The sequence below is a fragment of the Podarcis melisellensis genome (genome assembly GCF_964234715.1).
Source record: "Podarcis melisellensis genome assembly, chromosome: 1".
Taxonomy (NCBI): domain Eukaryota; kingdom Metazoa; phylum Chordata; class Lepidosauria; order Squamata; family Lacertidae; genus Podarcis; species Podarcis melisellensis.
In genome coordinates, this window is record NC_138528.1 from 20,971,211 (window position 1) to 20,983,439 (window position 12,229).

Consider the following 12,229-nt stretch of genomic DNA (forward strand, 5'->3'; position numbering starts at 1 on the left):
AAGTATTTCCAAGTGCAAAGGGAAGTGGGTGACCATGGGTGTAGCCAGGATTTTTGTTGGGGATGCAGGCTTTTGTTAAGGGGGCAGAACCTAAGATATGCATTGATTTGCACTGATTTAGGGGGGACAGGTCCCTCCCCCTACCTACACCCATGAGGTTGACTGGTGGCTGTGTAAGAACTCCTGATCTCTTGGAGCAATTCTTACTTGGCACAGGTGACCAAGTAAATGGCTTTGTTAGAGATGGGATCCTGGGATGAACAGGTCATTGCGTATCTCAATGCTATTCCTATTTCTCTGGTACAAAACATGAAATCAGAGTAATATAAAGTTCCATGGTTTGACCAATCAAGTCAAATGACCTCATTATTCCCATGTTGTCTGGGGCACAACTTGTCAATTTTTTTTTTTAAAGGTTACCTTCAACACATTTCCCCCTACAATCCAGATTCAAAAAGCACACTCATTTTTACACATTTCACACAAAAATCTTCAGATTTCAAAATAAAATGGAAACTAGCAAAGTTTGGAGGTCAATTGTCCTAATAAGGCAGGTTTCACTTGCAAGGCAAAGAAAGAAAGAAAGAAAGAAAGAAAGAAAGAAAGAAAGAAAGAAAGAAAGAGAGAGCAAGAGAGCTCTGCTATTTGATACAGCACACAGTGGCAGCAACCTGTTCACCCTGGGTCAATTCACAGATTTGCACACTACAATTAACTAAAAATTTCTACAAAACTAGTCCTGTCATCTATGTGCTGCAAAAAGGGGATAGGTAGACGGACAGGAACTACATGCATACAACAATATGTGGAGCAAGCTTATCTTCTCCTGCTCTGGAGGATAGGACTCAAACCAATGGCTTCAAATTACAAGAAAAGATATTCCAACTAAAAATCAGGAAGAACTTTCTTGACAGCAAGAGCTGTTCGACAGTGGAACAGACACCCTCAGGAGGTTGTGGGCTCTCCTTCCTTGGAGGTTTTTAAGCAGAGGTGGGATGGTCGTCTGCCATAGATGCTTTAGCTGAGATTTCTGCATTGCAAGGGGTTGGACTGGATGACCCTTGCAGTCCCTTGCAACTCTACAATTCTATGATTCTAGAAAAGATTCTAAAAAGCCTATGTGCAAGACAGAGGCAAGGAGGAAATGTCTGCCCAAAGCTCATTCTTGCACCCTACTACAAGTAGAGCCTGTGTTTTGGGGAACAGTGTGAACCAGCCCATAATGAAATAATGTCCAAAAGTTATGTAATAATGCTAGAGATTCAAGGAGAGAATCATACAGCAAAAAAATAAAGAAAGAACACATATCAGTCAAGCCAACAGCATGCTGGTGATGTTCAGCCAGAAATATGACAATAAATGTCTAACTGGAAGAAAATAGAATTACAAAAAACAACAAGCAAACAAACAAAACTAGTCTATAGGGGAAAAAACACAACCCATTTTGTTGCAGTTGTTACAGAAAAGCCTGTTCTGAAAAGTGTGGTCAATCAGGAAGAGGTATTCTATGTGCCACTGAATGTACAGAAAAAACTAGGAGTTGAGGTTGGCATCACTGGCCGGAGCAAGGGGGGCGGCGGGAATGCACCAAGGAACAACTAGACTACCCAAACAAGAAAGGCATGCTAGTGTTACAACACTGACGACACTCAACACTATTTCACCATATGTCTCAAAAAGAAAACAATTAAAAGCCAAACCAGAGGAAATGAATACTCGAAAGAATGTGTGTTCCACCAACACAAGACTACAAATTGACCTTATTCTCATGTCATAAGCCATAAACCATGGCTTACTGTGCACAAGCAAATTGCTCCGGTTTTGCCCCACCCTCTTCCCAGCTCATGCCAGGAAGAAACAAGCCATGACATTTGGCTTAACGTTACAATCAAAACAGGGACCAAGGTTTGTTGGAACAAAACAGGATCAGACGTAACTGTTGTAACACTAAACTAGAGGTGATAGTTTGTTTCTCCCCAGTGTGATCAAAGAGCGGAGAAACAGCTCAACTCAGTGCATTCATAGTAAACCATGAACTAGAGTATACTATGACAGGTGAACTGGGCCACTGTATAGTAAAGGGGGGGGAGTCAAGAAGAATACAAAACCAGTTAAGAATCCTCTTAAACTCTTAAGAACTGTTAAATATATCATATCTTAGCAATTATCTAGCTACATCAGCAATTATAAAATCTTATCTTAATGAAACTTTTTTGTTTCAAAAAAATATTTGAGGCCTGCAACCTTCCAATACAATTGCATTATTCTCTTTCTCCATCTTTGACAGCTTGCAACATGTTCTATTCATGTGAGGCCAAAAAGTGGCAGAAACCTGCCTTGCATCATCAGACTGTGCAAACACTAAGGGTAGGAATAGAATCACCAATGACAGCCACCAGAGTGGCCTCTACTACAGTGATCGGTGAGCAGACATTGGTCTAATCTCTGCTTACCCAGTCAAGACACATAAATATTGGATTGTGTGGAGGTCAATTTCTTTTGGCTGCCCAAGGAAATGAGATGTGGCTCCCATTTGAAAAATAAACTATGGTGCAAGAACAATTTTTCATTATTTACCATATCTCTTTAAACAGGCCCCCCAAAGTTACTAGCCTCCTAAAAGGTTTGTAGCCTGCTAAGAGAGGTTGGAGCAGCAGCAATGGAGTGTTCCATCCATCCTCTGTCTGTCTATTCACTTTCCTGTATACAATTCCTTTTCATCTAAGTTGACCAGGCAAGTGATTAAATATGAGGTGGTTTGCAGACTGGAGGAACAATATTCATGAGGTGGAGGTAGTAGCCTTGTACAAAAATATTTTATGTCTCCAAACAACGCAAAGGTCACCCAGAGCTATGGAACCCAATATCTGCATGAACAGTATACTATTGATAACACTGAAAAAGGTAAATGGTGAATTCAAGCAAGTACTTCCAAATCACATGTGAGTGAGATAATTAAAAAACAAAAACAAAAAACAGAGCAAGATGATGGCTATTGCCAGATAGGAACTATTATCAGAAGCATAAGTGGCAAATAAAAATGCTGGCTTAAAAAGTGACGAATAGATTATATTAGCAGAGCACATTTTAAAGACTGAGACAAACATGGCTCTGGAGCACTCTAAAAATAACTGATCAAACTGAAAGGAAGCTTACAGCTGGCACTTCAATTAGTGAGCATTGTATAAAAATGCAAGTTTAAATGAAAATCTTTCAGAACAGCACCTCCTTCAAAGATGATATCTACATGAAAGTCAAAGGAAGCCCATGTTTCGGACAGTTAATGTTCAAGGCAGTTAAACATCTTTTAAGTAAGCATTTCAAGCAGACTGGGTGGGGAAGGGTAGCAGATATGATTGTGTCAATGTTATCTGCATCTCTGCATTTCTCAGGTGCTACACAACAAATCCTTTAAAACATTAAGTTGTACTATGGAGTTAGTCAATGTGAAATCTTATTAATACCACCACACAATTTGGTGACCCTCAAAAAGAAAAACAATAGCAGCCCAACTCATCAGAGGGAAGGACCATAGTAGAAAGTAGCCAACTTAATAGAAAGTAGCTAAGCATCTGTGCATGCCCATCGTTTCCTCGTGCTACTACGTGCATGAAGGGCCTTATACAAATTTAATAAATAAAATGCTACCATTTAAAACTTTCTTCCATGGTGTTATTCCAAACCTATTTTTTTTAAAAAAACAACAACCCTAAAAAACCCTATGAAGCATGGAGATGGAAACATTTAGATAAAAAGTAACATTAAAAAACCCTCTACAACATTATCTGAAGAAATACCTGAGTAGATATACAGCCCTTTCAATATCATTGAGTTCTTCATCAACTGTCAATCTCTCTATTTCTTCTGGTGTCTGTCAAGTGTGAAACACAAATTAACATAATTAACATCTCAAGTCCATGCTTGCATCTGTTAACAACTACTTCCACCCCAAGTTTACAGTACATAAATATACTTAATCATTGAGATCACTGTGACTTATTCCTGAGTGACTATGCCTAGGATGATGCTGTTAATTATGTTGTACAGCTCGAAACACAAATAAGTTAAATCAGAGTACATGAAATTAAAAAGATGCCAATGGAAAATGAATTCAAGTGCTCCTGCTTAATTGGTTATGAAGCGGTCTTGTATGAGTCAGACCATTGATCCATTTAGCTCAATATGATCTATACCAACTAGCATCTGCTTTCCAAGCTCTTAGGTAAGGGTCTTTCCTGACCCTGCTAACTAGAGACAGTAAGAACTGAAGCTAGGATTTTGTGCATGCAAAACATGTGGTCTATAGCTGTCCCCTTCCTCAGTTTCTGAATCAGAATGTCAGGCTGTAATTTTTAACTCACTTTCTCTGGAACAGTCTCCTGGAAGTCTATAAACAGTTCCAGGGTTTTGGGGCCTTTGGTTTTTAATACTCAGAATCTCTGGTAACATTTCAAAAATTAGGTAGTGCACTTTTTTAAAATCAGGAATAGTCCCTCCCCCACACCATTTATTAAACTACATCCTGAAAGCAAGGAATGGGAAAAGATCCCAAATTATATAATCACAAAACCTAATTCAAGTTAAAGCAGTTTAAATCTAGTATTTTTTCCCCCACCTCACACTTAAAATCCCATTTCTGAAATAATTCTACTGTCGGATGACATTATTTAATGCCCTTATCTGTGCAAACTATCTCTTCATTGTAAAACAAGCTGAGCCTGCATATAGCAGATAGTAGCACCATTTATTTAATAGATTCCAATCTGAAATAACTGCAGTTTGATTAGAAAGTACAGTTTTAAATATATATATATATATATATATATATATATAGAGAGAGAGAGAGAGAGAGAGAGAGAGAGAGAGAGAGAGAGAGAGAGGTATACCTTTAGACTCCTGCGTACTGGCCTTTCAATAATAGTAAGTTCCTGCAGATCTTCTATATAACCAAATAGATTGTTCTGGCTAAAATCCATTTTGTAGGAGAAGATGATTATCGGATGCATGTACTAGGTTGGAGCTCCAGTCTTTGACAAAATCAGGGTTGTGTGCAAGCTTCACATTGCACTGAGGCCAGAGAGAGGGAGAGAGGGTGGGAGAGAGAGAGGAGAGAGCAAGCAGGCAACAAACACCCTCTTCTCGTCTTAAAAGGATGCACTGGTGGAGGTGGGCGAGTAGAGGCTGCTCTGCTGCTGCTGCTGCTCTTGCTGCTTCCTCCTCCTCCTCCTCTTCGTAGGACGCTACTGAGCCCCCACCGCCCAGGAGGAGCCTCAGCAAACACAATGCGGCACCAGCACAGCCCGCCGCCGTTGCTGCTCCAAGAGCATCACTCGCCACTCAGCCCAGGCTCCGGCAAGGAAACTTTCACTCCTGCTGCTTCACTTTCGCCTCAGTCCCTCCAGCGTTTCCAGGGAGAAGGAGACACCAACATCTCCCTTCCTCCTCCTCCACCACACATACGCATATAGGCACGCCCTCCTTTCACTTCGCTCCTGCTTGCTTTTCTCTCCCTCTCTCTTTTTGGTGGGGGCGCTAAGGGTGGAAATGCAAGGCGTGGGGGTGGGGGACGGAGGCGGGTCTGAGGCTGCAACTTTTCTCCTCTTTGGCTCAGGAAAGGAGGCAGATCTTGGGACCCCCTGCTCCAGATGGGGGCAGGTGCCCACCTGAAAGCTAACACCGAAGAGGGTTTTGCAGTGGGGGGGGGGGGACGGAGGAGAAATCGACAACTTCTTCCCCGAACGAGTGCAAAGGGATTATCGGTTTGTATTTTAAATGCGAATTTAGGGGGCGTGCGGATTAGAGGGACCTGCACCCCCGCAAGAAGAAGGGTTGGTTAGGGAGGGCAGGCGCCGTTTCCTAGATGCTCCAAGAACAGGGGAGAAGCTTCCCGGGGGGAACTGGGTGGTAGAACGGGGAGGTGGGCGAATGACAAGATCTATAGCCCCTTTTTTTTGTGGGGCGGGAAAGATGGATTGGGGGGGGGGCGCTTACGGAGGGAAACGCAGCGACTCTATCATATATATAAGCCCGAGAGTGCGGTGCGTTCCCACCCCCGCCAAAGGAGCGGCTCTCCTGCCTTCCCGCCGCCCCCGAAGCGCAGCGATTCCCCCGCCCCCCTCTTGGTGACGGGCCAGGATGGGGCTCCGCGAGCGGAGAGTGAGACAAGAGAGCGCCAAGCCGGGAAGGCCGGATGCCAACCCCGGGAGATGCTGGGCCACTCAGGGCCCTTCCGAGAGACGCGGCTTCATGGGCCCAGGCGGGCTGCCTGCTTTCCCTCGCCCTGCAGCTCCCAGAGGCGCCGCGCTCCCTCCCCCGCGACTCGAGGGGCGAGGGAGCCGGAGCCGCCTTCGCCTCCGCGGGCAGTGTGGCAGCGCCGAGCCCGTCGCCAGGGCAACGAAGCCGCTACAGAGGCCCCGGAGGGGCAAAAAGGGCCGACCCGAGCGCGCCAATATCGCAACGCGCCCGGAAAGACGGTCCAGGCACATCATATATACAGTATTATATTATATTATATATGACGGGGCAAGGCTCCGTTTCGGCTTAATTTGTTGTTTCCCACCCCTCTCCCTGAGGTAAATTTGACATTCCCGTTTGCCACATGGGCCCGCCTCATGAGGAAACTAGCCGCTGCCGCCGCCGCCTGCTACGCGCACTGTCCACCCCTTTGCCCCGCTTCAGGTGGTGAAGGATAAAACGGCGTTTTTAATCCACGGCTGCTGGCCGTTGGTTGGCTGCCCTCTTCCCCCTCGGGAGGGGTGGTGGTCACGTGCTCAGGGATCAAGGGCCGGCCCACCTGTAAGACAAGGTGAGGTGATGGCTTCAGGAGGGCAAGGATCAGCAGGGGCAGCAGACCTGGCCTCCAAGGAACGCATCATCACCCGCTGACACAGCGACAGCAGCGCACTCTGTGAAAGGCAAATCTGCCCCCTTATTAGCAACATGCGCACACCACCATGCCACCTGTACAACAGGACTCACAATGGTTTGCCTCGGGTGCCAAAATGTATTGGCCCTGCTTCCCATTGGACGTCTGGTTGGGCGTTGTGAAAACAGGAGGCTGGACCAGATCTTCTTCTTTATTGAATTCATATACCACCCTATACCCAAAGGTCTCAGGGCAGTTCACAGAACAAAATATGTAATCAAAATATAGGCCACTGGCCTGATCCAACAGGGCATCCTTATGCTCTTGGGCCTCCCCTGCCAAAACAAAAAAAAGCAGCAAGGTAGAATAGTGTAGTATTATTATTTCCCTCAATCTGGACACTATACTTCTGTTGATGCAGCCTAGAATAGCATTAGCTTTTTGCTGCTGCTGCTGCGGCATCACACTGTTGGCTTATGTTAAGTTTCTGGTCCACCAAGACCACTAGATCCTTTTCACATGTATTGCTAGCAAGCCAGGTGCCCCCCATCTTATATTTGTTCAGCTGGTTATCACTGCCTAAGTTTAGCACCTTACATTTGTCCCTATTGAAATTCATCTTTTGTTTTTTGCATCAACTCAGGCCCATTGGCCACTGTAATGAGACAGGAACCATCCAGATGGGAGCTTCATTTGCAAGCTGGTCCTTGGTCACTGACAACAGTTAAGGTTGCCATGTTTCAAAAGACTGAAGATTGTGGAGCATTTTTTGCAGAATCTCAAAAAAAAAGTAGTTTTTGAGCTATTTTTAAAGCCAAATCCCAGCCATATCTGGGAAATTACAGACGTTAAAAAAAAAAAAGTGAGCCGGCATTGTTTTGTGGATGCTGTAAAAGGCTTGCATGCATGAGGAGTTCCCTTCCACAATAAACACCTATCTGGAAGCACACTGAGAGTTGCTTTGGTTCATGGTAAAGAAATACTTTAATGTGGTGGTGTTTCCTCACTTCTGCACCCACAGGCAGGATGGAACAAGTCCTAGATGTCTCTGCAACTTGCCCATACTGCTGTGGGGACATAAACAATTTCTTATTCCACTGCTTATACTTCAGAAGTCACTTTTAAGAACCAGGCGACTCTGAATATGCAAAGAGACAGGAGGACAACCCCTTTGGAATGTGCTACCCAAGGCAAACCTTTCATGCTGTTTCATGTTAAGGTTGGGCCTGGAGGTGGTTGCTTCCTAATTAGGCATGTCAAAATTCATTTTCAATAATAAGATGTAATGGAAGACTGAATACACTTTTACTGGCACTTTATATATTTATTGGTGAACCCGCCAATTTAATTAGTCAATTAACTGTCACTTTTAACCAATATATGTCAATTAATCTGTTCGCATAGAGCACTGGAGAATCAGAACTAGATACACAGATTTTCATCGTACAGATCCTACAAAGGGCAGGGTGAACTGACATTCCCTGGGGAAAATTCTGCCAAGAGTTGCTAGGAATAAATATGGAGAACCAATTTCCTCAATTTTGTGTTCTCAGTGGGCTGGGAGACCTCAGGCCCTGGGGCTGCATGTGGCCTTCCAGGTCACACTGTCTGGCAAGCACAGAGTCTCCCAAGTCCATGCACCCTCACCAGCCCTGCAGTCTCCTTGAGTTGTTTTTTTGTTTGTTTGTTTTGCTGGGCTGGAAATTTTCCTCTTCCATGGAGAGATGTGTGAGGAGGGTACAGAACCCTCTGAGTTGTGTGTGACTGGAATATTGCCGTCAGCTCAAAGGCAAGAATAGCATTTGTTGTTGCTCTACACAGCACAGGTTTGTGCACATGTACTATACCCCATGGCAGCAGGGCCCCCGGACTCTTAGCTTTCGTTTTAAAAAGTAAGGAATAATAATCTGAGATGTACTTAATGTTGAAAAGAAACAGCCACAGATAGGGTAAAATGATTAAAATGACATACACCCTGAACAAGCAGACATTGGTCATTACTCTCCATGAACATAGATAACAGTGTGATTCTGCCCTGACATCTTTATGGCTCGCATCCTATTTGTCTGGCATTTTCTATTTGAGTTGTGACCTCATTCCATTTAATACTGCATGTGCCAAACAGGGCTGCATTTCTACTGCACCCCGCTGAGTTGCATGCACATCTATCCCACCTCCATAGTGCTGCCATGCAGTTTTGTGGAATCTTTCATATTGTTTTATATATAAATTCCTTGAAAGCTCTCTAGAGCATTACATCACAGGCACACCAACAGAGTTTTGAAAGCATCTCAGGAAAAGGCAGAAATAAAGAGGAACAAACAGGGACAGTTATTTATCAGGGACAGGTAGCAGAAAACAGGCACAGTTGGTCATGGATAGCAAGCGTATGGCACCGGAGATGAGCATTTGGGAACAGCAGGCAAGCAAGGTTTGAAGTGAAGGAGGGGCACGCTTTCACTCACAGTATGGAAAGGCCTGAGTGCTATTGTACAAACGGAACAGCATTAATTACAGGAGATACCTCCATTTATACAGATGGATTTAGGGTTACACCCCAAGGCTACAAGCCCCAAATTACTCTGCTGTTGCTGAAAGCCGTACTGAAAAATGATTTCAGTAGACATTCTTGCGCTCAAAATGCTTTGCTGCTAGTGCATTGCCTCTCTAGACTCCTGTAACTCTTCCTTTTCCTCCATGTTATGCTGGATAACTCACTACACTAACAGGAAATGGTAGACCGACTGACCCCACAAGGTTTGGGGCGGGGGGAAATCAAATTATGTGAAATATTATTTGACTTCATGCACATTCTAATTATACTTTTTATACTAAGCAGATACTAAGATGCAAGAGAACAACCAGTAATGTTTCTGCAAACGAAAATAATGAAACTATGAAGCAGTAGTTTCTTAGCAACAAACTGGAAGCTGTGTTAAGTAATGTTCTTATTTTTATCGGGGCTTGTGTGTATTGGCAGTTTGGCATCTCTATTCTAGGAATTTTTATACGTGCAGATATTTCACTTCCCCCACCCTCTCCCTTGCCACATATATGAGGAGGTTATGATGACAACAATGATTGCTACCTTTTATCCAGATAGGTGCACTGTGCATTTAGCAACTGCCCAATATGTAGTAATTCAGCTAGGACAGTTTTTTCTGTAGATTGAAAAACAGCAATGAGGTCTAGTCTGTTGAAGTTCTGGCAGTTGTGCAGCTTTTAAAGGCACAAATGTTTTGTCAAGAAAAGGAGAAAGAAACCAACACTTAAAATGACAACATATTTAAAGTAGGAATTTCACCTAGTGAAAACAGTTCATTTTACTAATGTAGGAAAAGCCTCAAAAGTACCATCTCTTTTTTTTCTTTACCATAAACACATGGGCTCTACTGAATGGTAGTATCTGTATGTGTTTTGGCTACAGAGATCATCTCCCAAGAGCAAGCAGGACTCCAGTCCTATGAAGAAAGGCTACACCACATTCAGAAGACAATGTAGCCTTTGTCAGTTGTCACAGTTTGTGCAAGAGAGAGCAAGGCAGCACCCATGACACCCACATCCCCATTGGCTCTACGAGTCCTAATTTGGGAGAAAAGTGGGATAGAAATGCATTTAATAAATAAACATAAGATGACCCTGCTGGATCAGACCATGTAGACCTCCTATGGGAAACCTGCAGACAAGCTGGAAATGAGTGCAGCAGCACTCTGAGCAGCTGCAGTTCCCAGCAATGTGTAATTCCCCTACAATCCAAGTGTTTTGTGGGTGCATGTATATAGAGGTAAGTCTGCTCTACATACATCAACTCCCTCTGGATGCAGAACTCTATCTATGCTTCACTCTGTCCTTCATACCATGGGCATCCATGGGGTAGGGGGAGTCCTCACCAATCTCGCCCACCTCTGGATGAACGATAATTTCTGAATCCCCTTCTTTCTTTCTTTTTTAAAAAAGTCTAACAGTTCTAGAACCTAAGGTATAAGACAAATTTGTACATGCACTATTCTTTCCATTATTTTTATATAGTGAGAAACTGGCTTGCCTGCCCCCTTCAGTGTTTTACTTGGTCAGTCTTCTCCTCTAGAAAAACTCCTACAGACTCCCATGCTCCACACAATTAATCACACAAGGGGACAGGAACTAGGACTGAACAGGACTACTATTCCCTATCACTACTACTCTTCTTCAGAATAAGCTATGCCAATATTACAAGAACTTAGCACCAGGTAGGGCCAACACATTTAACCAACTGCACCTGGTGGGTGGAAGTTTATATGCATTGATCTAGAAGTTTGCAAATCACCTGGGAAACTCTTCTGCACAGCCCAGATGGAGCAGATAAGGATACCACCATTGATAATATCAAAAGCTGCTGAAAAGTCAAAATGAACAGGGACACATTTTCCCTGTTTCTATCCTGACATCATACAGAGGAATCAATGCCATCTTTAAATATTTTAAGGGCTGTCACATGGAAGAGGGAACATTATTGTTTTCTCCTGCTCTGAAGGGTAGGACTCGAGGCAACCGCTTCAAGTTGTGAGAAAGGAGATTCCAACTAAACATTTGAAAAAACTTTCTGAGAGTAAGAGGTGGCGGACTCTCCTTCCTTGGGAGGTTTTTAAGCAGATGTTGGATAGCCATCTGTCATGGATGCTTTAGCTGAGATTCCTGTGTTGCATGGAGTTGGACTAGATGACCCTTGGGTCCCTTCCAGCTCTAAGATTCTATTAATGCAGTTAATTCCTGTACCATAACCAGGTCTAAACCCCAACTGTAATGGATTTAGAAAATCAGTTTCCTCCAAGAGCGCCTGGATCTGGTTTGTGACTCAAGAACCTTGATATTGGTTGTTTAGTTGATATGAGTCGGAGACAATCATGAACACGTTTTGATAACTTGAAGGCAGGCATTATGGCTCAGACAGAAGTTATAATAGTATGGCACTTAAAGTCTGGACTATTGTGAATTTTTTTGCTTCACTGAAGCCCTTAAGGCTTTATAAACGCCTTTCAAAAAGGGCCTCATTTTTATTCATCATTTGCTCTCTAAATTTCAACCGTGTCTTCTAAGCTGAAATCAAGGAGGCTTACAAAACACAATGAATATTTAGGAAACACAAACATAATCATTATCCTAAAACCTTGATGTTGTTAATCAGGTGGCACAAGATCACATTACATAAAACCACTAAATAAATAAATAAATAAAAATGTGAGCCAGTCTCTCAAAAGAAAATGTCTCCTTGAGGTTCAAAATCAATTGACACAAGTAATTTCTGTGGAAGGGATTTCCTCATAAGGTGTTTGTAATAGCATTGAAAAATTATAAGAAGAAACCGTTTTCCAGTTAAGTTGTAAA

At 43.3% G+C, this 12,229-nt stretch overlaps 1 protein-coding gene across 2 annotated transcripts in view; it reads right to left on the reverse strand.

The window, feature by feature from the left end:
- PPP4R4 (protein phosphatase 4 regulatory subunit 4) overlaps window positions 1-6,666 on the reverse strand; it is a 79,868-nt gene extending 73,202 nt beyond the window's left edge. Inside the window, exons 1-2 of one of the 2 annotated variants that reach the window (XM_081910251.1) lie at window positions 4,887-6,666; window positions 3,798-3,871 (exon numbers count right to left, since the gene is read on the reverse strand). In XM_081910251.1, the coding sequence (XP_081766377.1) occupies window positions 3,798-3,871; window positions 4,887-5,006 (194 nt within the window). In that variant the 5' untranslated portion in view covers window positions 5,007-6,666. The remainder of the gene's footprint in view (window positions 1-3,797; window positions 3,872-4,886) is intronic. The other variant, XM_081910252.1, reaches the window with a different exon arrangement.
- Between the last annotated feature and the right edge of the window lie 5,563 nt (window positions 6,667-12,229).